Source organism: Fukomys damarensis, unplaced genomic scaffold, assembly GCF_012274545.1.
Source record: "Fukomys damarensis isolate Sample0158 unplaced genomic scaffold, DMR_v1.0_HiC HiC_scaffold_18, whole genome shotgun sequence".
NCBI classification, from domain to species: domain Eukaryota; kingdom Metazoa; phylum Chordata; class Mammalia; order Rodentia; family Bathyergidae; genus Fukomys; species Fukomys damarensis.
Window position 1 is genome coordinate 36,283,190 of NW_022900930.1, and position 27,103 is coordinate 36,310,292.

The 27,103-nt window shown below is 34.0% G+C and overlaps 1 protein-coding gene across 6 annotated transcripts in view; it reads left to right on the forward strand.

Moving 5' to 3' along the window:
• Window positions 1-27,103, forward strand: part of Spock3 (SPARC (osteonectin), cwcv and kazal like domains proteoglycan 3) — a 381,013-nt gene that overhangs the window by 154,571 nt on the left and 199,339 nt on the right. For all 6 annotated transcript variants that reach the window (XM_010629857.3, XM_010629856.3, XM_033765453.1 and 3 more), the window contains one exon: window positions 16,643-16,757. In XM_010629857.3, the coding sequence (XP_010628159.1) occupies window positions 16,643-16,757 (115 nt within the window). The remainder of the gene's footprint in view (window positions 1-16,642; window positions 16,758-27,103) is intronic.

Sequence of the window (27,103 nt, forward strand, 5' to 3'; positions counted from 1 at the left end):
GGCACATAAAATATGTGCAAAATAATTACCATAGGGGATTTAAATAACTCAAATCTGCATCTTATTGAAAAATATAAATTTAAAGAGAAAATGGATGTGTCAGAGAGAACAGGTGATTCGCTCGAGGAAAAAACAGTTACAATTGTACAGGTTACCCCTCACAATAAACATAGGGAAAAATGGAATCATATCTTCAAAGAGGAATAAATTCCATTCCAAAATTCTATACTCAAATTATAAATGGAAGCAATTGAAAATGATGACAATTAGAGACACACAAGAAATTTTTCACCCTCAGCACCTCTAAAAGAATTATGGAAGAATACGCAGGGTGCATGGCTACCCAGGCTAAAGTTTGAAAATTTTATCCTTTTCATTACCATATGATTAAGCTCTGGCCACATAGGATGCTTCTGAAGATAACTTTTTAAAATTGTATGGTGCAGGCAATCCTCAGGGACCATGAACAGTACGACAGGTACCAGCATGGCAAAGCAAGAGCCATTGCTTGAGTCAGCAACATCATGTTGTTCCATATTTGTCTCGCAAAGCTTAAAGTTTCTGTCAAGAAAAACAGATTTAAGGCTCTTTTATGTTTTGTTTCAATAATACATATGCATACACATTTTAGAACATGTGCTGATCACAGTCAATATAATTGTAAACAATCCAGTTGATACATAGAAGAAAGCAAATGCCAAAGTTAGGTATATGTTTAATAACTAAAACCACACAATGCTTTTATACTAGAGGGATGAATCTTAAAGGACAGTCAATTTTTTTAAAAAGGTAGGATCACACAATGCCTAATGACAAAAGACATCATCCTCCCAAAATGTCAAGTATCTTGAAGTTGCATGTGTCAAACAACAATCTGTATTCCAACATTAAGGGTATTGAGACAAAAAATATGAAAAAATTAACGAAAACTGCAGTTTTGCATGGAAATTTAACACGTTTTAATCAGCAACATTGCAGAACTTGCAGATAAGGTTCCAAGTTTTAGAAAGTGGGATGGAGGAATTTTTTGGTGTTAATGTGATTATGTAAGAAGGAAATCAGATCCAATCTGAAGGAGTTGAAGACTTCACTGATGAATGACATTTCAAAAACATGTCAAGAATAATTAAGATTTAATCAGGGTGAGTGGGTGGACAAGTTCTAGGCAGAGAGAACATAGAAAGAAAGGTTTAGGGATTTTATGATTTGATTAGAGCCTGAAAGAGAAAAATCTATGGCAGGAAGCCTAGAAAATTCTGCCGAATCCTTGTCACACAGGGATTGTCATACAGGAATTGTTCACAGATGTAATCAAAATGTTTTTTGTTTGGCAAAACAGATCACTCTAACCATCATTTTCTCTGTGTCAGGGAAAATTTCCAGCAAGCAGGAAAATTGCTGTATTTTCTTCCCTCTTTGTGTTACTATTCTAAGAGTTTTTTTTAAGGTATTTTATATGTATTATGCAATGATTGTATAAAACTCTAGTATGAAGACTTTCTCTTAGGATAGTAATTTGCCATATTTGAAAATTGAAAAATTCGAGTAGTAATTCCCTTGCAGTTCACAAACTCATGTCGACAGATTATGCTCACATTTCTTCCTTCTCTACTGCATGTGGTTGACACAGGTGCCACGTACTTTCAACATGAACTGGTTGTGTGTGTGTGCATGTGTGTCTTGGTTTAAACAAGACTGACAAACTACGGTGGACTCTTGAGTTATGACCAGCCTGACTTACAAACAACTTGGTTTACAATAGAAGTTTTAGTTTTAACTTATGACCAAAGTCTTGAGTGATATATGAGCTGAATTCTGGCTGCTCGTCCTTCCAGATGGTCTCAGATACAGACTTAAAAGAGTTCTGGAAGAAACATTACAACATCCTTTCCTGTGTGGGGTTAAATGAGAAATCCTGGGCCAATATCTCTCTAAAGACCATGAGATCTGCCTGTACATAGAAAAGATACTTTGAAGGCTGTGTAGAGGAGCGCGAGCCCTCATTGACCAATTTGAGTTACAACCAGCCCTCACCAACAAATTGAGTTTGCAAGTCAAGGGTCAACTGTATAAATTTGAATCATATTACTCTATGGTTTTCAGAGACATTTGATATACTTTGTTTGCACTGATTTAGGATAATACACTTGCTCTGAGGTTCTTAGTTTAATCTCCATCACTGAGGCTATACTCTTGCCTTCATCACTCACAGCTTTAATGTCAGTAATTTTGTAAACATTGATATGCATCATATTTCCAAGTCAAATATGTGTTATGATGTCATTATGTTCAGCTTCAAAGGAGCACTGTCTGGAATTTGTGTCAGTCAAGGCCACAGAAATACTGTATTTGTATCCTTTTGATTTCTGTAAGACTCTGCTAGTTTCATCCATATGGACGCACCACAGCTATTTTTGTAGATGTAATGTGGGGGCTTGAAGTTTGATTCTAGAATGAAACATTCTAAAAATAGGTTTATCTAAGGGAGGATCATGTAGTGGGATAATAATTGTTCATACCAGACAAGATTAGAGATGACCATACTAGATTAGAGAGTGACCACAAAGTAGAAGTAAAGAAGATGGCTAATTTGATCAGAAAACAAAAGAGTGATATCTATTGTCTATTTGTACTGTTCATTCCTAAAGAATGATACACGTTTCTCGCATTGACCAGCTTGTCTACAGTTCTCTAATCTTATTATTTTCCAATCCCTAATCAGCCACAAGAGTATTTTATGTTACATGGCATTGATCTAGGAAAGTAATACTTTAAAGTTCAACTGCTGAAAGGTAAGCACAAATTCACAGATGGTCCTTAAAAGTTAATCGAAATTACTGATACATGTATATCAAAGTAAAACTGAGTTGAACCTACTGAGAAAGAAAAAAAATCTTCCATCAAAGTAAGAATGAATGATTGCATTGCCTGGATATTGCTTGATGGTATTCAACATGCAGATATATCAGAAGTACCAAGTGGATCTGGAACAGAGATGGGAAGCCAGCTAAAATCCAGATGATAGGTTCTGAGTTCTCAGAGGCTGGAAGGTAGATGAGATTGGCTGCGGGGGCAGGGAGTAAGGACCACATTTAGGGAAGCATGAATAGGTATACTTTGCAGAGGGATCTCCATAAGCAACTGTACATCTTGCTCGAAGTGCACAGATACCAGATTACCTGTGTCCTTTTCCACTGTTCTTTCATTATGGGCCACTGGTAGGAAAAGTCAGAAGTAGTAGGTGATAGATAAATGATACTAAATGGGAGAAGTTGAAAATTATATTTATCTCAGTTCTGGAATGCTAATACTCAATTCTGTAACCCTACCTAGAGAATGATTGTAATGCCAAGACAGTCTAAATTATATGTGGTCCAAGTGTGGTGGTGCATGCATGTAATCCCAGGACTCAGGGCACTGAGGCAGAAGGATCACTGCAAGTTCAAGGCCAGCCTGGGATACCTAGTGAGTTCAAGACAGACCTGAACTTCAAAGGGAGATCCTGTCTCAAAAAAAAAAAATTGTATCAAAATTAAACTAAGCTGGACAATTAATTATGTAAAAATGATTAAAATTCTGCTGGTGTTTTTATTTAAAAATGACAAACTTCTGGTGCCAAGAGCAAATTTAATATGAGAACCAATTTCTGAGAATTTGATGAAGTGTCAAGTCACTTCTTATTTACACTCTGCTAATCAAGATCGTTCTATCAGTATATGTTACAACTACAGATCTGCATAAAAAGCTGAATTTGAACATGTGAATCTCTACTTAGTCTATATATTTTGTTTATTTCACAAGACCCTGAAAGAGAAAAGCCCCTTAATGAATAATTTAGTGACCAAAAAAAGACAAATATATATTGTGGTTAACAATTAACTATAAAAGAGATAATGAATGAATAAAATAATTCAGTTTCATCCCCTCTCTCAGCCACCTTTCAGTCATCTTTTCTCTTTATAGGGTAGCACCTGTGTCAGTGCCGTGGGAGGGCAGCTGAAGGATGAGTTTAGCCTCTGGGGGCACTAAATGACAGTTATCTGTCCCAACCTCTGTCCATGCCTCTGGTCCTACTCTTGGCTTGGTGGCAGTGTCACCCTGCCCGTGCCAAGCTCTGGGGGCTCCGAAGTGACGGTGCTGGGTAGGAACAGAGGAAGGTGCCTATAGTCGTTCAAGCTTACAGTCACTTCAGACTGAGTAGCCATCGATCCTCGACCTTGTGGCTAAGCTCAAGTGCAGACTGAGCAGCCATCTCGCCCAGCAGCTTAGATGTTTCTGCAAATGTCATGGGACAGTCTGTTTGGTGCCTTCTGTGCGACTGTTCAAACAGTGCGGTAGGAATTGTCAAATAATCCCGTTTTGCCTTCTGTGTTGCAGACTTCTCTTGAGAACTGCACCCAAGCGTTGGTTGAAGTCCACAGAAAAGTATGGGCTTCGATGAAGTTGCTTTGCTACCTCACATTCTTCCTCCTCTCCGTCTCCCTCACTCACTCTCAGACAGCTGGAAAAACCGGAAAAGCTCTTCATTTATTCCCCTCGTTTCGTACTTTTGTTTTTTCATGTTCTTCTAAAAGCTTTAGTCCACAGTATATAATCATCCTGTGATGCTAGTTTTTCAGCCTCCTCTTTTAGTTTAAGCAGTGATGATAGTTTTGTAATTAGAACCTGAGAATACATTTTCAAAGCAATATCTTTCAAGATAAAGTTGCAAGTTCAGAAGTGAAAATATGGCCTCTTTTTTTCCATCTCACAGGGATACAGTGCAGTTTCTTCGTGGATACTGCAGAGTGAAGGCTTTACATCCTTAAAGGTCATCATTGTAGTTACTTTTCTCTTGTTGCTGAGACAAAATACCTGACACCCAAACTGAAAGGAGACAAGGTTTATTTAGCTCATAGTTCATGGAAATTTCAGTCTATAATAAGCTGGCTCTAAGGCAGGGACAGCAAACAGGCAAAGCAAGGGAGAAACAACATGGCATGCGCTAAGTAGGAAAGCAAAAAGGGAGTTTGACAGCATCTTTCTGCCCTTTTTATCTTATTCAGACTACTTAGGGCAGGTAGCACTCACATCCGTAATCCCAGTGACCTCGAGCCTAGCCCCAACATGAATCAATCACACACTATAAATTCAGCCCCCTTTGAAAAATCATGAGATTTTGGAGGGACATCTAAATACAACCCGTAGCAGTCATTATGGAAATTCGTAAATTAAGAATTTTCAAAATATTTTGTCTTATTAGCTTTTTTTTTTTTTTAAACCTGTTATCAAACTCAAGACATTGTGCTTGCCAGGCAGGCACAGCACCACTGAGCTAAATCCCAGGCCCTGTCATATAAATTTAAAAGTTAAACATATTGATGGATATACTGTAGTGTATCCTTTTTAACTTTATAATCCTGTTGATCAGTCTGGATTAAACTGAAACTGAATTTCATTTTCATTACCATTACATGGTGCATGCTTATTTAATGTATTTTTACGTTTTTTAGTAGCTTAGCAAGTAAAATGAGTTTCTACTGTAAGATCACAATCTATACAGAGCTTGTGATTTTAGTTATTTTTCTCTGTTCCATCATTTTTGATTAGCATAGAGCCACATTTTGTAATTGTGTAGACTTTCATGTTAGCAACTAAAATTGAATACTGCTATGCTCTACTGATTTAGTTAGAACAAACTGGGTCTTACAGGATTGTCTATGTACAACTCCAAGAAAGTGACTGCAAATTCTTTTTGACTATTTGAATGAGTTAACAGAAATTCCTAGTGTCCTTAGATGTATAAATTAGACACTTTGTGATATTAGCTTGCCCGATATGATAAATCATTTATTTGATAAAGCAGCACTAAATAGGCAGTCTCCTAACAAACAGCAATTAGAAATTTCATCTGCACCAGGTTAAAGTAAAGATTAGAATGTCTAACAAAATAAACTTACTGAAAGAGCCATGAGTGTCAGAAAATGTGAGGCCATTTGATTGAGTTCTTGGAATCACTTAGGGGTTTTAATTTCATCACACTTGAGTAGGTGACAGTCAATGAAGGCTTCATTTAACAACAGTCAGATCAGTACTCTGCCAAGAGTTGTTACTTGCAGGCCATGATATTAATTGGAAATGACGAACTAAAGGCTTGGGGAACTCCGTGAGACTCCCTTACCTGCAAGAGTAATTATGGTAATGGCTTTAGTAAGATAGTCTTTTATTGCTGCTTACAGGTCTGTATAAGCTGTTTCGGTCTCAGCAGAGAAGAAATAGTTGAAAAACACTTAAAAACGTTTAAGTTGTAAAACAAGTTCCATATATATTAAGGAAAAATTTAGCTATAAATTCTGTTAACTCCTTAACTTTAGCCAGTATTATTAGTTTTCTGAAACAATCTTAGTTTTAAAAGTCTGTGCTTCTGTGAAATCTCTTTTCATATTTAGAATATTCAGATTCTAGTTTTTATATCCAAGTCTTTTATACACATTGTCAAAAATATTTGAGTGCAGTATTGGGAGAATGAGTTCAATTTCTGTATTTTCTTTTTGTTCTTACTGTTTTCTAATTAATTTTTTAGTATGTGTTTGTAGCATGTGGGTACATGTACATTACACAGTTGCATCTTTCTATAATCCCCTTCCCTCCATGCTGCCAAATGAATTTTATCTAAAGCATGCAGTATCTACCTCCCAAAGAACATCCTCCATAGAAGGGAAGAACCGAATTTTACTATGTAAATGTTCTTGGTGGGATTTGTCATGTCTCATTTTTCATCCCTTGCGCTGCTGCCCTGAGATAGTTGGTTGAAAAGGAATATCACAAAGGATTTTTAAAGGCTGCACACTAAAATAGAATTTGCCTATTTGCAGAGATATAATTTATATGAAATAAAATGGAATAATTTCAAACATACCGTTTGATAAATTTTTCTGAATGCAGATGTCTGTGTCAGCAGCACCTTAGTGAAGGTGCATTTCTATCTCCATCCTCCACACACTCGTCCAACCCTTCCGGACTGTGCCCTTCCCTAATACGTGTCTGACACAGCTTTCCAAAGGAAGTAAAGCTGCACTTAGAAGCAGTTTTCATCTTTTAAAAAATTTGTACCATATTTTAAATTTTTTGTAGCTTAAACTTTTTAAAAATTTTCTTTGTGTTTATTAAAAACATTAGTACACGTTTGCAGTACATCGTGATTTCATTCGCCGTCGGACAGAGCTGATACATGTATATAATGCATCTTACACTTTTTACCGCCTCTTCCGTCCCTCCATCTCTTGTGACATTGCCCATGTACAACACAGAAGCAAAACGGGGAGAGCTTTCGATTTTGCATTTGTGCGTTAGCTTCACTCTTCTTTTAGAAAGAGTTCATGTGAACATTGTTTTTAATTTTAAATGGCCAAAGAATTCCTTCAAGAAATAAAGATATTTCGGAGAAGTAAGGAGTTAAGAGTCAAAGGATTTTCCCAGGTGGAAATGATTCTGTGTCTTATGGGGGAGGGCAGAGAAAGCGAGAGTGTTAGATAAGGGGCCAGAGATCCTGCAGTAGGAACTTGGCATTTAACACTTGCTGTATTACTTGCTGTAATAGGGGTTTAATGGTTGTCAAGAAAATATTAGTGATATCAGCCAAATGTAATTATGTGCCTGGAAATATTTTAGGCACTTCACACAAATTGGTACATATATATCTTTTCAATTGTCTATGAATTTTTAAACATATTTTTTCCTTTTATGTAATACTTCCTGGTCAGTTAAATCACACATTTAGTGAATTTGTAATTCTATTTTACTGAATGAGTAGCTCTCCAGTTCATATATAATAGTTATTCAATTTGCACATTAATATACAGAGTACTTGGAGACATAATCCAGGAGCTACTGGCAAACATCAGTTCACTAAGCCAAAGCCAGAGTTGTTATGTTAAAGGGCCTTTCATGATGATTCTATTTAGAAGATTTTTAGAAGGTACAAAACTTATTTTTGGCTGTTATACTGGAAAGAAAATCCAAATTAGAAACCATATGATGATTCAATATCATCATCTTTATATATTATGTAATACAATGAAAAATAGAAACCAGTAAAATAAAATTTAACATATAATCAATTTTGCTAGAAGGATTCTACTTTACAAAAGAGTTTATTAGCATTTATTTCTTTAAGATGACAATATAATACATTGACGAAGAGTAAAAATGATAGAGAACTAAAGAGATGGTGTTTAAAATTTTTCATCAGTCCTTTAGAGTGGAACAACAACATTAGAATGAAGTTTTGCCTTGTAAAAGCATTTGGTTTTTTCACTGTCTTTGATTTGCCCATAGAGGAATCAGTTGTATAAAAAGATTTACAGAACAGGATATTATTGAAATAAAAATGATTCTTTGATAATTATTTATCAACAAAACGTTAAGCAAGTACCTCTGCATCTGCTAATAGTGTAGATCTCCAAGTTTAACGTTTGTGATGGCCACACCAAATTTTAGAGTGGATGGGTTTTATATAACTGAAGTAATTTTAAGGTTTCAAACTAAAGAAAGTCATTCCAATGACGCACAGCTACATTTAATCACATTTAGCACCGCAAAATTGGCTGTCAAAAGTCTAATTAACTATCAAGCATTAGCTCTCTTTTCTATGCTGCTCACTTGCACACCCTTTCATTATAACATCTGGCAAGTTTAAAAATCTCAGAAAAACCTCCTATTCCTTTAGCTCTAAAGTATGAAGTCATAGTGAAAAGAACTTCTGCCAGAACAACAAAAGCATACTTAATAATTTACTGTTGAACAATTAAGAAGATTTAAATAATCATGTTGCAGTTACCAGCCTCAATTTTGTGAATGCACACAATTAAGATTAAAGAGACTTTTAAACAAATGCATGGCAGATGTGTATTTTGATTTCACTAATTATTGATGTTGAAATTTTTATCAGTTTTTCCAGAATCACATCACACAGATTATATCTGCTGTTAAATTGCCATGAATGTCAAACTTAGACTTCCTTTTCTCATTTTTGTCCTTGTGATTGATAAATGGCTTTTTCATCACCTAAATATACTTTATTTTACAAAATAAAATTCAATCAGGCCTGTTTGCCAACTTGCCTGATGTAACAGTTGTTCAGCACAAAACTTTGTAATTTTACATATAAAATGTTAAGGTGAACTGGTTTGTGCATATTTTTTCTCTGTTTGTATGCATAATGTCATATGTATTAATATAATTTCAGTAATTTTGAACACTTAGTTTTTTTACTGGCAGTAAATTACATGTCAGCTCCTTCCTGTATTCATTGACATTCTTAATTCTGTGAAGTTTTGTTAGATTTTCATTTTCATTTTTAAAGAGAAGCCCACAAACAATTATTTTCAAGTTAAATCGAAAAGAAATTGTGTCCTTTCTTTAGTTCACTTGCTATCATCCCAGCCTTTAAAAGTGTCACTCAATGAAATAACCAGAATTTAAAGAATAAGTAAATAATTGATTATAATTTTTATTTAAATATATATCAACAATACATTAAAATCAGGAAATGATGGTAAAATAGACTAAAGCATAAAATAAGAACTAAGTATATCATTATAAAAATACTGATGATAAGGTAATATTGCAAAAAGTGAGTAGAACATTTGGATATGAACTTCTTTTTTTATTTTTTATTTTTTGGTACCGGGGATTGAACTTGGGTCCTTGCGCTTACAAGACAGGTGGCAGAACCACTGTGCTAAATCCCCAACTTCTTAATGGCTAAATTTAAAAGGGATAGTAATTATTTTCAAGGCTTGCATTGTCCATAGGAGACTTAATTCACTGAAAGCTGTTCTTTTTCAAGAGCTTATTTATTAGAAACTGTATTTACTGATAAACTGATAACGATGTGGCTATTTCATTTGTTTTATCTCTTTTTAAATTTAAAACTCAGTCAATGTAAGTCATATGCAAATCCTTGAGGAAAAGAATATAGTATTTAGAAATATATTTAACCAACATTGACCTTCAAGTATTTTTTTTTTTTATCTGTATGAAAAACTTACTTCAACCATTGACGTTTGGGGTTATATGAAGGGCAGCTTTAGAAATATTTATCTGTGAGAACAACAATGAGTATAAAGTAGAAAACAGTCACTGTACAGATGGAACATGCTTGTGATCAGCTACTGGAGATACCAAGGGAAGAGGATCACAGATTTGAACCCAAGTTGGTTAATTTAGTTAAACTTTTTAAAAAATGAAAAGAGCTGAGGGGGTACCACAGTGATACAACACTTGAGAAGTGTTCATGATGCTGAGTTTGATGCATCAGAACAAAAAGGTGTTAAAGAAAAGGAAAAGCCAAAAACAGAGAATTTTTTTGCATGTGTGATGTTGGAAATTGAACCCAGGGGATTGCAAATGGCTTCCCAGGCACCCTACCGTAGGAGTGTTGGAATAAGCTTTTGAGTAACTCAAGTAGATAGGCCAATATTTACACCTTTCTTTTTATTGTGGTTAGTTTCTAGGCTTTCTCGTTTAATTAGTAAAGAGAGTCTTCAGGAATCCAGGGTGATCCAGAGTTCTCAAATCCCAATTCCATCTTGACTGTGTGGTGGTTCTCAAAATGACCAGTGTACAGACTAAATCAGGCACCTCTAAGCCGGGCATTTAGATATCATTATTACTTAAATTGTTTTGCTGTTTTTGCACTGTGTATTATTATTTTTCTTTTATTTCATTTGTGGTTTCAGTAGATTTGGAAAAGACAGTTATATATGAAATGGTTTCTGAATAAACACATGAATTGTATTAGTTATATAAAAGAAAGAGGAACATAAGCTATTTGGAAAGAGTAGTTAGGGCATATATTCAATTTGCTTGGTTAAAGCAATAAATGTGACTAAAATAATTCATTTTTGAAGAGAAATTGCTTTAAATACAACCTTCTGTAACATTATAGCATAGTCTCAAATAATGTAAGTCTTGTACAGTCAAATTCTCTAACAGTCACTCTTTTGCTGCAATGTTTTGGCTTCATGCTAATATTACTTCAAAATATATTTTAAACTTTTTGAAAGAGAACTATAGATATCAGTGCTACTTAATCCTACTGTTTGAAAAATGTTTATAGAAATATATATTTGTATTTATAGTAGGATGACATGCTTATAGTGGAATGAAAATCTTCCTACAATTATTAACAGTATACTACAAAAATAAACAATTTTAAAATGTTCATTTTTAAATGTTCATGTTGGTACCTAGGAAATCCTTTTTAGACATTAAAGAGGTTGCTACTACAATTTTAATGGATCCTTGCAAGTACTCAGGTATTAATACAGTATATTTCAGACAATTATCTTCACTAAAAGCTTCTGTCTCACAACCTTCTCAATTTGCATTTCCCTTATTCCCATTATTAACAGCGATAACTTCTTTTTGAGTCATTCACTTGTCTCTTTACTTTTCCATTTCAGCCCATAGAAATATATTTCCAAGAACTGTATTTCTCTCATATGTCTTCTTCAAGCAAAGTAAAATTGTGAAATGTGTACTTTAAATTGATATGTACTGTATCTAATACATTGCACCCAATGCAGTTTGGCTAGTGCTGCAATTCATAACTATGCCCTGTCCTGTGGTGTTCATATTCACTAACCTTAGAGGTTCCTTTCACACAGTGTAGTTTCCTCAAAGTTAAACTTTTCTACTTCAATTTTCTAAAACCTAGCCAGATTTGTTTTATGGAAGAATAAGAAAAGGATTTTCTAGAGCTTTTTTGATGGGCATTTTAGGTTTCTATGGGGCCACGTCTGTTTTTTAAACCATGTAACTAACCTCTTGATAGATAATTGTTTTAAGCTTTTATAGAGATTACGGTAAACAACTGACTTGGCACTTAAATGACATTTGCTGTATTGTTTTAGTCGCACAAGAATGAAGCCAAAAGCTAGGTTGAAGTTTCCTTGATCTCCACTAAATTCTTTACTCATTGAGAACTTGAAATTATATGGTACAGTGGAAATGCAGAAGTATCCACACTATTTGGAAGAAGGCAGTGCTAACTGAAAACATACTTAAGAATTCTAGTGAAAACAATAATAAAAATTCCTGAGTACATCTTCATGGAAAGGAATCTAGGTAGGAAGTCATAAACAAATCTATCAAAAAAGCACTCATTTTGGGAGCGTGGCTATGCTGTATTGAGGGAGAAAAGTTGAGCATAGTAGTATTGGCTTGTGAGGGGCCGAGACTTTGAGAGGCTCACACTTTACTAACTCTAGGTAACAGAAAAATAAATGCCCTGGCTACAAAAATGTCTCTGAAAAGATAAAGGTGAGCAATAGGTATTTTCTAAATACCTAAAAGTTTGTGGACAGGCATAATAAGAAATTTCCTCGTCTCTATTTTGCTTTGAAATGGTACTGTATTTAATGATAGGTGCAAAGGAGCAGAATAGATAGGTTGGTGCTTCTGTTGAGTTGTTTTCTAGGTAGAAGAATCATCAGGGTATTACATCTTAAGTAACTGTTCATGAAACTGACCCATGACAGAAAATAAAACTCAAAAAACCATAATAATAGACTCTTAGAATGAAAGCTAAACTAAGATACTTAGGTGAATTTTGAGTATATTGACTTTTTTATTGGTCCTACCAGATAGTGCAGATTGATATGATTTCAGCAAAATTAAAAATTTGATGGAGAATATTAGAGGAAAATGATCATAGGCCATTTTTGTAGCTAATATCAATCTCTTCTGAAGACCAGGAAACAGAATTCTTCAGTACCAAATCATTTAAACTTGGTCCAATCGCTTAAATTTGAGTTCTAGTTCTACTAGTTACTAGTTTTACATCCTAGAAGAATACTTTGCATTTGATCTACAGTTTCTTTACATTTAAAACTGAGATGAAAATACATATTTCAGACAATGGCTTTAAAGATATTTTGCATGTAAACAGCAAACAACTGCAATAAATACCAAACACTTAATAGCCTTTTACAGACACATACCATCTTAGCCAAAGTCTTAAATAGATGTGTTTTATAACTTTGAACTTTTCACATTATCAATAGGCAACATGACTTACATATCACAGGATTGTGCTATCTAATGCATATCTTGTTTAAAATGTTATAATGCTATAACACATAAAGTTTGATAAAATAGAACAATCCTTCTGAAATAAAGCACTAAATTAAGTTTAAGACCATAAATTGGTTTACATGAACTTGCAGCATTATTTTCTCTATCAGATGAATTTCTCAAATATATACACTCCTGTCTGTCCAAATATATACACTTCTGTCCTCCCAAAAAGCATGGGATAAGCATATTTAAAGAGAGGGTGGTTCTTTGGGGGGGTTAATGTCAATGTGTATTTCATTGTAATTGATTTTAAAATTTAAACATTCACCATATTTTCACTCACATCTCATGTGTATAGCATGATCTAGAAGTGCTTTAATGTGGAACATTTAGAATTTATTTTTTACAAATCTTGTCTCCATGTAGACAAATATACCCAGAAATGAGTTTTCACATTAGGAGCCCCAGTCTATCATGTTAAAGTGTACTTCAGTTCTGAATACAAAAATTAATACTTACTTGTATACTTAGATGATATTTAATTTTTTCCCCTGTGGGCCACATGTGCTAAGCATGAATAACATTGACAATATTACTTCACTGAACATTCAGTGCCTACCTATATATTAGGGTTTTAGAGTTGAGGGTGTAGTTCAGTGACAGAGTCTCCCTGAATCTTATCTTCAACTCAAATAAACAGAAACTAAAATTGTATGGTCAGTTTATGGTACTGACTTAGCATCTGTGCTGAGTGTCTTTACTTTTATGCTCCTTTTAAGTGGGACTTCTCCTGGACTGGATTTTTCTCACTAACATACCTTACTAACTTTCCCCTCACAATTATTTTCTGCTTTCACTCTTCCTTGCTCAGCCAATTCCACCATGAGCATCTGGATCTCTCCCGATCCTCCCTAGTTTCTCTGGTCTTTCAGTAAGTGGAGATTCTGGATAAAAAGCAAGTGTTCTGGCAAAGGAGGAAGGAAATCCTATTTCACAGATGTAATGAAGCTCAAAGTTTTAATTATAAAGCATTTCATAAAATACAGATGGCATTTTCTGAAACAAGTGGAAAACATTTGTTAGATCCCTATTTCAAGTCATAAATATCAGAAAGATTGTTAAAGATCATGATGAAGAAGATAATAGGACCATGTGAAGTTGAAGGTGCCAGCTGAAATTTTACCAGAGATAATTTTATTGCATGCTTGAGAGAAAGCTAGAAATAGCAATTCTGAACAGAACAGGAGAATTTAAATTTAAGAAGACAGAAAGAAGAGGATAATAATAGAGGGAGGTGATGGACTTATGCCAGGCATCCTTAGACACAGATTGAGTCTAATCCCCGGGCTTTAGCCAAGAGGAACTTGGTTTGTTATTGTTATGATTTCATGAATAAAATCTTCAGCATCTGTATTTACAGTGTGTGATGTTTAGTAGTTTTAAAATGCCAACAATGAGAGTTCTAGTACAAAATACAGATGGTTAAAAATCACATACACAGAGGTGATTTTTTTCCTTATTGTAGATAATAATGCATCTGATTCATGTATACTTCTCTTATTATATTCTAACCCTAACAAATACTGCCGTTCTTTTAATTTATTCATTACTTAGAATTTTATGCAAAATTTTGTCTTTGAGTTCTTTTTCTTATGTTACATTTGATCATTTGATCTGTCAATTCCCTTCTTGCTATCTTCCCTCTTTTTTTTTTTCTTTTTTTTTTTTGGTACCTGGAATTAAACTCAAATCCTTGCACTTGCGAGGCAGGTGGTGGTGGAAACACGGAGCTAAATCTCCGGCCATTTTTTCTTTCTTGCTATATAACAAGATTTGAGTTCTGATTTCTCTTTGGATACAGATATAATGCAAGAAATTTCATGGAACTTTTAAAAACTATGTAATGGAATTGTGTAAGATAAATGAAACAAACTAACTAAAATATTAATCTGTACTCAAAATGTAATTGGGTAAACCATGATAATTTTATAAATACTATAGTGTTTTATTTAAAAATAAAAATCTTTTTCAGAATAGTATCTGATATGAAGTATATTCAAAGTTCAAATCAAAGCCATGATTAGATATCATGTCATCCCAATTATAATGACAACTATCAGCAAAAAATATAATAAATATTTGCAAGAATATAGAGAAAATGGAAACTCTTATACATTGTTTTAGAGATGTAAATTAGTAAAACTACCATAGAAAGCAGTGTGGAGGATCCTTAAAAAACTAAAGAGAAAGCTACCATGTAATCCAGCTGTCCCTTTTGTGGTTGTATACCCAAAGGAGATGAAATCAACCTGCTTAAAAAGTATTAATGGATTCATGGTTATGAGCACTGCTTACAATAGGTAAGGCATATGGCATGTATACAATGGAGTGCTTTCAAACCATGGATGGATAAATAAAATAATGTCTATATGTTATATATTATGTGGACATGATATATATCATAAGCAATAATGCTAAAGAGAAAATATACATATATATATATATATATATATATATCCAATAATGGTAAGCAGAACCAGTTTATTCACAGTAGTCAAAAGGTTGAAAGACCCAATTGACCATTTATTAGTGAAGAAATAAATAAAGTATTGTGTATACATGCTCAGCACATTATTTAGCATAATATAGGGATGAAGCAGTGATTTTTTCTACAACTTAGCTGAGTCTCAGAAATATGCTGTGTGACAAAAGTCAGTGACAAAAGACTGAATACGTTATGATTCAATTTCTATGAAATATACAGAAAAATTTATTCATACACAGAGAAATTAGAGTAATGATTAATTAAGAGAGAGAACTAAGTAGAGCACATTTAGTATTAATTGATAAAATAGTTAAAAATTATGGTAGTTGCATAAGTGAATATACTGAAAACCATTGATTGTAAACTTTAAATGAATTTAGTATATATAATGTCCATAAGGCTTTTATTTTTATAAAAAATCAGCTACTATAGTCTTTGTATTAGCATCTATCAAAGAGTTTTATTAAAGAAATGATTGTGCAAATGTTAACAACAGCAAATTAAAAATGAAAATGCAGCATCTCAGTTCTTACCATGATACACTCAGCCAACCCCAAGTGCAGCTCTAGACATTTCTTGGCTATCCTAAGACATTGGCCTCTTGATATCATTTTGGCTTTTAACCATTTTTGTTTTCCCATCTGTATTTATCTAGCAATAGTAGAAACATATTTTGTAATTCTCCACTGACATAAAATATTACAACTACATGCCCCAAAACTGATTCTGCCACCTTTGCTATTATGACAACAGCAGCAACTGCAAAGTTTTAATCTGAAAATTTCTGTTTTATTATACTTATTTTTATTACAGTGGCATATGTGCTTTAGTTCTGAATATACTAGATGAGATTCAACTGCCGTTATATCTGATACTTACTGTCATAGTTAGTTATAAGAAGTTTCTTTCAACAGAGGAAACAGGAGAAGTGATTACAGCTCAATGCTCTAAAATCATCTGATAAAATTGTTTGATTTAGTGAGAAGCCTCTACTGTACAATATTTTATTTTAATAGTTTGTTTCTCACCCCCCAGGTTTAGATCCAGCTAAAGATCCATGCTTAAAGACAAAATGTAGTCGCCATAAAATATGTATTTCTCAAGATTCTCAGACTGCAGTCTGCATTAGTCACCGGAGACTTACGCACAGGTAAACATCGCTATATTGAATCCTACAGATGCAACAGTACTGCTTGTCACAAATCATAGCAAATAGAAGTATTTGTCAGTGTCTGCTAATCTTTATGCAGAGTGTTATTGAAAAAGATTGAGAAGATTGATTAATACAATGATAATTCACTAGGTTAAACATTATTATGAGTCAGAATTACCATGGATTACAGAATTTACACACATATTATTAAATAGTGCAGATTATGTGGAGAACTTATTATATATCTTGACATTTGTGAGTTTTCAAGTTTAAGGAATAATTACAATTTTTATACCCTCTAAATGTACTTGTTGTTACTCAAAAATCTCAGTTTTCCTCTGGGGATAGTTAGAACAAAAGTCAAAGAGGAAGCATTTAGTTTATGAATGTGTTAGTGTTTGTAAAAATAGATTCAAACTCACAAAATAAATATTTGGGGATAGAACTCTCAATGATCTTTAGGAAATGTTCCTTAAGAGGCACTCATACCAGTTGAGTCCTTGAAACTGTTGACAATTCGTTAGACCATGTCTCAAAATTAATATTTTTTAAAAAAAAAGATCGGATGTAGCTCAATGCAAAGATCCTAGGTCAGTCTTCAATACTGAAAGAATGAATGAATGAATGATAGTTAACAAAAATAACTAGATTATATATTGGGAGATAACATTGTATGTTGGAGTTAGTGTAGTAATATCAGAGGGGCTGAACTAACAAATTTGACTCATTTACCTTGTAATCTTGGATTTCTAATTTTTTACTATATGCCAGATGTTATGGCATGCATCTAGGTGTCCACCAAAGTCTCCTGCAGTCATAGGTAAAGATTGTTGGAGGCCGCTAGATCCATTATGTGTGATGCTGGGATCGAGGATCTGAGGCTCATATTGATTCATGGTGTAATGCTAGGTTTAAGGCTGCCTTTCCCTTTGTATGAGTTCTAATCACCTAAGGTTGAGTACCCTATATCCTACATAAGTGATGGAAAGAGGATATTGCTTTTCACTTGCTGCCTGCTGCTTTGCTTCTTCACTACATTGCTGCTTTCTTCCCACCATGAACTTTTTATTCTCTGCAATGCCACCCTGCCTTGGAGCCAACCATGAAGTGAGACTTCTAGGAACTGTGAGCTAAATAAACTGTTTCTCTTTTAACTTTGGGTATTGAGTATTTTGTCTCATCAAGGAGAAAAGTAATTGATTCACTGCATTGGTAATAATGTATCTTCAAATCTTCTTCAATTGACTCAAAGGTTTAGAAATGTAGAATCAGTATCTGAGACTCAGATACAGTGCATCTTTTCTTTGAGGAATATAATAAATACCTGCAGTTTGTACATTTAGTATTGAAACTACTGAGAATAGTTTCATCAAGGGTCAGTCCAGCTCATTTATTCTTTTCTGTCTGCCTTGTGCATATTGTTGAAAGAAGATGGGAAGCAAGCAACAAATGTTTTAAAATAGATTTATTGGAAGAAAGATCAAGTGCATGGTTTAGAGAAAAAAAAGAAAAGGAAGATATAAAAATATCAAATAGATGAGGATTTCATTACAAGTTTTAAAAAACTGCTAGATCTTGACTTAGAGTTGTTAATGATTGAAATAATGGGTAATTTTCCCTTTAGTTGTTTAATTAAAATGTTTCGTCCTCCAAAATCACAGAAATCATATGATCATGTAGCTCATTACATGTTTGAACTTAGCTTTGACTAAGGATGGTCTGAACTGTCCCAAAATGTCATTGTCAAAGTAATATATTTGAATATTGTCTCCTAATGGATTTCTCTGTGTCTCAAAGCAGCCAAATACTGTGTTCTCCTGGTAATATTTTCTTAACATTGTTATTACTATAAGAAAGCAACTAGTCTTAGGAATAATGAGAAAGAACTTTAACTGGAGCACGTTTCTAATATGGTACATATAACCAATTCCATTATGGTTATATGGTAATATATCCAATTACATTTATATTTTAATATAAAATCTTCCATGGCTTTTCCGGATTTTGAATATGATACATTTTTTTTATATTGTTATCTTGGGAAAAGATGTTGATACTTGAGTGTTGTTTTTTGTTGCTGTTGTCTTGTATTGTGAGCAAGAAACCCAATGTGTTAAGTTTCTTTACTGCCTGAACAGCTGCAGACAATTAACACTATTTCTAGATTAGAGTTTCTGTCACCAGTTGATGCTAATATTAAAAGAAAATGATTTTCATAATAAAAGAGAGTAAAGTTGAAGAAGTTGTTGTAGGACAAAACTCGTCATGTTAATTTGTGCTTTATTTGCATCAAAGGATGAAAAAATCACTAAGTAAATACTTTTGGCCTCCTAAAGAGATATTACAAAGAAAGTAATGAAAGTAATTTAAAGTACTATTTTTCAGAAATACATACGAAAAGAAGGCCAGTCTTAAAACTCTTCTAGTTTAACTTTGTACTTGTAAGATTTAGGATTATAATGATCATATTTGAAATAAAATCCACATCTATTTACATAGCTATTAATTATGTGATTGTGATACTTGCGTTTTCATTGTTCTCCTGTGGAAACAGTTAATTTGGGAAGATTCAATGACAGGATCTAAATTACAGTAATAGAGTCCCAAAATGTTTGTTGACCTGAACTGATCATAAAAATTTTAAAATAATGTTCCTTGTACTTACATAAGATTTAGCCTCTGTGGAATATGAACATACTGTAAATGTCCTCAGGGAAAGTGAAATCTACTTATTTCACACTTCATACTTGCAAAGCTCCTTCAAAGTGCCTCAAGTGAATAGACCTTTTATAACCCGAATGTTTTATACTCAGCATTATGAGGCTCATTTTACAGAAGCAGAAAGTGAAGTTCAGAGATTCTGTGTGTTCTTATTTTATTTTAATTAGAAAAAAGAGAAGGAAAATTTAAGATTTGAAGCCATGCCTAAATGTTTACATGTACAACTCATATTTGTAGTTATAAATGAATTTTAATTGTATATGTGACCAGATATAAGTACTTAAGTCTCCATAACTTGTAAAATTTAAGTTATAGAGGATTTTCAACACTGTTACAAAGAATTACAATTAAAAATGATCATAATTTTGGATAGTTTGTATAACATTTTTTGATCCCTGGTATTAAAATATATTATACTTAAATTTTGTCGTATTTTTATGTCTAGAACTTGTGTTTATATGGCCACATATACATGAACACAAATATGTATGCTTTATTAAACTTTACAAATATTTTCGATGAGTTACAGTTATTAGCCTGATTTTACCAATGATAAAAGCAGAGACAGAATTTACATAATTTATAAACGTGATAAATTTAGACAATGAGCCCAGTCATTGTAGTTCTATATTTTTTATTTTTACTCAAGTGTAAAATCTTTCAAAACACATAATACCTATAAATGATTAATTCATTGTATCTTGCAATGCTGTAGACTTTTAAAAAGATGTCTAAATTCTATTGCCTCATGTACAATTTGTGGGCATGTTTTAATCCCCATATTTTAGAGGAATGTACAATTTCTAGGTTTCTTTTGTTTTTCTGACATCAACATCAAAGGAGAAAAAATCATTAGTTACTTGACAATGGCTAATAAAAAGAAAATTGAATTTTCTGAAGATATCATTATAAGATGATTTGGTAAAGCTTTATTTTAGGCATTATACTTCAGAAAAACAAAAAAGTCTCAAATATTTAAAGATGTTATAATATTGACTCAATTTTTGAAATGTACAGTATGTCTTATCATTATTGTGTTAGATTTGTCTTTTTCAGTTTAAAATCAGTAATCCATACTTTAAGGTCTAACATCCTCCATTTGGTCCTATCTAGCATGGCACAGGCAGTTTTACAGCATTTGCTGAAGCTTTTCTGCTGGGTACAGCACAGCTTTATCCCAGCAAAGGACAATCTCAGGACACAAAGGTCGGAGGGAGAGTAACTTTATAGAGTAGGCCCAATTTCCTTTGTTTAATGGAGATAACATAACTGAAACACTCCGAGCTTCAATTTTTATCTTGATAAAGCAAATATCATTAAAACAACTTAAAGATTAACTTGTTAATAAAAAAGAAAATAGTACTAGACCCATAATAAGGATCATGTTAGGGTTCACAATTACTATTTTTCCCCTAAGTATGTTGTTCATTTTAAATTGTAGACTTTGATAAAATCTGTGTATTTTTTTCCTAGTGAAATGTTCTGCCCATTTATTCCCTTCATCTTTTGGGCAATAATTTATTCCAGAGAAATCTTCAAGTATACAATTAGTGATAGGTAACTTGAAGCTAGAAAGCTGGTTTTGAAGTTTAGTTTCAAATCTTAGTAGCAGAAAGACTTTTTGCAGCTTAAACACACTAGGAATAGTTTGTTTATAACAGAGAGATATTATGATAATTATACTAACGTCCTGTTTGGTGAGAATTAAAGAACATAATTTATGTAATGTACTTTTTACAAGGTAAGTAGTTGATAAACATTAATTATTGTATAATTACTATTCATCTTTCACACATCTCCAAGCTCAAGGAAGAGGTCAGTACTTCCATATCTTCATAAACAGAGTACATTAGAAACAATTTTTGTCCACTGAGGTCAGTACTTCCATATCTTTGTAACCAGAGCACATTAGAAACAATTTTTGTCCACTAATGTTATTAACATTTATTTATATATTCAATAGTGGGTTTTTGTATTGCAGTTGACACTGTGTTTGATAAAACTTGCTCATTCCTCTCAGGATGAGATGATAGAAGATGACATTTAAGATTACACTTTATGTAAAAAGAAAGATGTGATTTTGTTACTTGAAAATGGAGAAGATGAATACAATAAGTCCTGTTTGTGTTGATGAAAATTATGATAATTGCTTAAAGAGAAATACCTCCGATTGACTTCCAGAAACACGGCCAAGTTGTGAATAGCAGAAAAACAGTCTCCCTAAGATTTGGTGTCCAGATATTGGAATACAGCAACACGAGGAGAGGAAGGGAGGAAATGAGTTATTGGGACCCAGCAAGTATCTGAAATGAGACTAGAGGCCCATAAGGAAAGCAAAGAGAGAGACCTCAATGCAGAAGTAGGAGGTGGCAAGTAACAGTTTTGCCCTGAGCCCCTACTTGCTATTTTGAGTCTAACCTGCAGAAGCATGCTGACTATTGGCAACCTTAGAAGCCTCCACAGAGAAACACACCAGTGAAAGGGAGCTCTGGATGCAGTGAACTGCAGTGGATGATGAGTTATTTGAGTTCAGATGTTCCATAAAAGAGGATGATTGGATGGTAGCTATCTCAGATAGGGTCTGGCTGAGCTCAGAACTCAGAGCAGCTATAGATTGATTGTGTCTAGCTGCTCTTAGCATCAAGGTAAAGCAGAACCAAGTTCAAGTTGGCATGAAGTCAAGGAACCAAGTTCAAGCTAGCAGAAAGCTGACTTCAAAATCAGCAGGGAGCACATAGAATATTACAGGCTGAAGAATCCAGGCTCACAGCCACAAACCAGCTTGAACTTCAGTAGAACTAAAGATCCCCACTTGTTGGTATTATCCACTACCCCACCATAAATCTATGGTTAAATTTCTGGAATTAATCAACATGGATCTAGGCTCTGTCTACTCACTCTGTCTGCCAGTGACAGCAGAGACACACCAGCAGAGACATGCCCTGTGACAGCAGAGACAGCAGAGCAATAAATACCCTGAAGGGGACAGTTTTTTTTTCTTTTCTTTTTTTTGGATTGTTCTTGTTTTTATATGTGAACATTTTTTCTTGATTTTTTTGTTATTGTTGTTCTGTTCTTTTTTTATTTCTTCCTTCTCTTTTCCTCCTCTCTATTTCACCAGTTTCACATAGTTCATAGTTCATGTAATCTTTCATTGTCCACCAGAGTTGCTTCTGATGTCTTCTATTTGTCTATTTTCCCCCAATACATTTTAAAATTTCCCCCTGAAGGTAAAATCGCCATATTGAGGGCATATTTACTGTTTAAAAGTTTCTGGTTTGTTTAGATTTTGTTATATAAACACAAATCCCATTCTTACAGTTTAAGGTGGCAAATTAATAGTTACCACAGTTTGTCACTTTGTAGATTGTGTTTGATGCAGTTGTTATTACTGATTGTGGTACTTTTTCCAGGGTGATATAATTGTTCTAAGTAGTTGTTCTACCTGGTATGTCAAGAGTGAGATTGCTAGAGGGGCATAAATAACACTACAGCCCAGTGCTACAGAACAAAATGCTGAGTGTGGCAGCAGCTTCTTGTCCCTAATAAATTGAAGAGTTAGTATCTTTCAACAGACTTAAAACCCAAAAAGCCAGATATCAGATACAGGTAACAGTATTGTGGTTAGTGATCATGAAAAGAAAGATTTCTTAAAATTAACAAAGAAATAGGAAAAATCAATCCAACAGCTGCTAGATGATGCAAAGAAGAAAAACATAAGATTGGTTGGAGTCAATGAAAAAGCAGGAGACAGTGCAAATGATGTAAAAAAATCTGTCCACAAAAGTAATGGAAAACTTCCCCAGCATGGAAAAAGATTTTGACATACAGATAAATGAGGCACATAGAACTCCAATTAGCCATGATTAAAAAAAAATCTACACCAAAGCATGTAATAGTCAAGATTCCAGAAATTCAACACAAAAACAGAATATTAAAAGCTGTGAGAGACTGGTCTAAGAAACTGAAATTGGAAATAAGGACTAAATGTATAATAGGTATTGGGGAATGAGAAGAAAATCTTCAAATAGGGAAGAGAGCAAAGGCGGAGGGAGAAAGAAAGAGAGGAAGGGACAACAACAACACAAAAGTGAAAAGAAAAGGAATAAATGGATACAAATCATTTGTCCATGGGAGGGAGGATGGGAAAAAAATAAAATTTTAGAAAAGCTGAGAAAAATAAATTACTTATAAATGAAAGCCCATCTGATTCATAGAAGACTTCTTAAAAATCCCCAAATCAAGGAAAGTTTGGAGTGAAGTATTTCAAACCCTAAAAGAAAACAATGTCCAACCCAGGTTGATGTATCCCATAAAATTATCTTTAAAAATTGATGGAGAAATAAGATACTTCTATAGCAAAGAAAACCTGAAGAAAATCCTGTCCACCAAACCAGTAGTCTAAAATATTCTGAAGGACATTCTACTAAGAGATAAGAAGGACTACAGTGCCATGAACCCAAACAGGATGAATCCATCAAGCAAGGCAAGGAGAAAGGGAGGGAGACAGAAAGGGAACCAACACTAGGAAAAGAATGCGACAAAAGAAGCCAATACATGTCAGTTATAACCATCAATGTAAGTGGTCTCCCTTCACTGCTCAAAAGAAACAGACTGGCAGAATTGATCAAGAAGCCAGATCCAACAACAATATGCTGCATACAAAAAACACATTTAATTCAAAGAGAAATGTTTGTTAGTTAGTTTTTCTCTCATTACTGAGACAGAAATACCATACACCCATAGTTAAATGAAAGGGGATTGTTTGGCTTTCAGTTCATAGAGGTTTCAGTCCATAATAAGCCAACTCCATGGCAGGGACAATAAACAGGCATGGCAGAGCAGAAACAACATGACACACAAGGCAGCAAAGGAAACCCAGATCATTAATACCTACTTGAGAATCTGTATTCTAATAATATGGAAAACAAAGAAGAAAAGGACAGGCTCCTAGATACAAATGAAGTATTAAAGCTGAATCAGGAAGACATAAAAAGTCTAAATAAACCAATATCAGTCATTAAAATAAAAGATGTAATTAAAAACCTACCAATGAAGAAAAACCCAGGTCGTGACACACTCACTGTTGAATTCTAAAGAAATTTAGAGAAAATCTAATGCCCCTGCTCCTCAGACTCTTTCATTAAAGTGAAAGGGAAGCATTACTGCTAAATACACTCGTGGAAGCCAGCGTAACCCTGAGAATGATCCACATTCAAAACAGAGAGTTACAGGCCAGTCTCTCTAATGAAAATGGCTGAGAAAACCCTCAATAAGACACTGGAAAACAGAATCCAGCAAATCGTCAAGCAGATTATACACCATGACCAAGTAGGATTCATCCCAGGGTTGGTTCAAAACATGCAAATCAATCAATGTAATGCACCATATCAGCAGACCCAAGGACAAAAATCATGCGATCATCTCAGTAGACATAGAAAAAGCATTTGACAAGGTCCATTACTCATTCATGATAAATACCCAATGGAAGATTGGGATGGATGGTCTGTATCTCAATCTGATAAAAGCCATCTATGAAAAACCAACAGCCAACAGCATACTAAATGGACAAAAACTGAAAGTTTTCATTCTAAAATCAAGAACAAGACAAGGAGGTCCACTATCACCACTCTTATTCAATATAATTTTGATGGAATGATATCCCATTTTCTTGAGTAAGAGGAATGAATATAGTGAATATTGCCATACTTCCAAAATACTGGTATATATACCAGTAGCATATCAGAATTAGAAAAAACAGTCCTAAACTTATTTTGAAACCTGAAGAGACCTAGAAAAGCAAACACAATTCTGGGCAATAAAGGCAAGGCAGGTGGCACCACAACCCCTGACTTGAAATCATACTACAAACCTACAGTGATAAAACAGCATAGTGCAGCCAAAAATGCTCATCTGAGGATTAATGGAACAAATTAGAAGATGCAGAAACAACTCCAAACACACTGAGCTATCTTATCTTTAACAAATAGACCACACACCTTCACTGAAAGAAAGCCTCTTTCATAAATGGTGCTGGAATTACTGGCTTTCCACATGCTGAAGATTAAAACTAGACCCATATCATTCACATGGACTAAACTAAATTCAAATAGATCAGGATCTGAATAATAAAACAGAAACACTAAATCTGCTGGAAGATAGAATAGGTAGAGCTCTTCAAAACATTGGTGTAGGCAAAGACTTCATGAACAAAACCCCACATGAAATAGCGTGCAGAATCAACAACTGGGATCTCATTTCATTTGAAAGCTTTTGCTCAGCAAAAGAATTCTCTGACAGAGTGAAGAGAAAACCCATAGAATGAAAAAAATAAAATTGTTTCCACCTCTTTCTCAGACCAAGAAGTAATATCTAGAGTATAGAAAGAACAAAAAAAAAAAATCAGACCCCCTCCCCAGATTTAAAGCCCCAGTCCAAACATGGACATCTGAAATGAGTAAACGCTTCTCAGATGAAGAAGTAGAAATGGCAAAAAATTATATGAAAAAAGTTCAGTATCATTTGTCATTTGAGAGATGCAAATTAAAATAATGCTGTGATTCCATCTAACTCCAGAAGTAATGACTATTACCAAGCAATCAACCAACAACAAATTCTGATAGGGATGTAGAGAAAAAGGAACCTTCTCCACTGCTGGTGGGAGTGTAGACTGGTGCAACCACTGTGGAAATCCATGTGGTGACTCCTCAAAAAATTAAAACTAAAGGTTCAATTTGATCCATGTTCCTGTACTTTGTATGTTCCAGAAAGATTTCAAAGCATCATACCACAGCAGTATATGTACACCCATGCTTCTAGTGACACAATTTGTAATAGCTTAATCTTGGAAACAGATCAAATGCCCATCAACCAATGAACGGATAAAGAAGGTGTAAGTTTTTTTTAATGCAATGGAGTACTACTCAGCCATAAAGAAAGATAAGCTTGAGACATTGCTAGCTGAAAGGATGCACTTGGAGACCCACACATAAGTGAAATAAATTGGACACACACATAAACACCACGTTGTTTCTCTGGTGTGAAAAACTGAAAGTGTAAATAAGCACAAAATATATCATAGATATGGAGAATGGGAAGAAAATGTTTAAATTGAAAGGGGAAGGAGGGAGCGGGAGTTGAAAAGGAAGAAAGGACAAGAAAAAAGAGAATAGAATAAAGAAAATGAAAACAAAGCTTTTGTAAATAAGGAGGGTAATTGTGGTTAAAGGGAGGGGAGAGAAATGGAAAAAAGAAGTAGGATATATCATATACATGTAGAAATTTCCTGTGATGAATGTTATTATTGTGTACCTCAGAAATATATCAATAAAAATAAAAGATAACTCAGATGTGATTGTAACTTCTGTTGTTTGAAAATTAGTAGGTGCTTCATTTGAACTAGTTTCCTGTTCTTAATAATTTTCTAGTTTATTCCCTCTCCCCAGAGGAGGAGTTTTAGGTAAGACATTCTAAAAGATACTAGAAAGAGAGTCACATATACCCAGTATCTCCAGAAATGTATCCTTTTTAACTATAAGTAAGTTCTCTCATCTTGTATTTCTGCAGTAGGACTAAAGCCTTCTAGGCTCCTTCTGCTTACAAGAGAACCCCATTGTATTTGA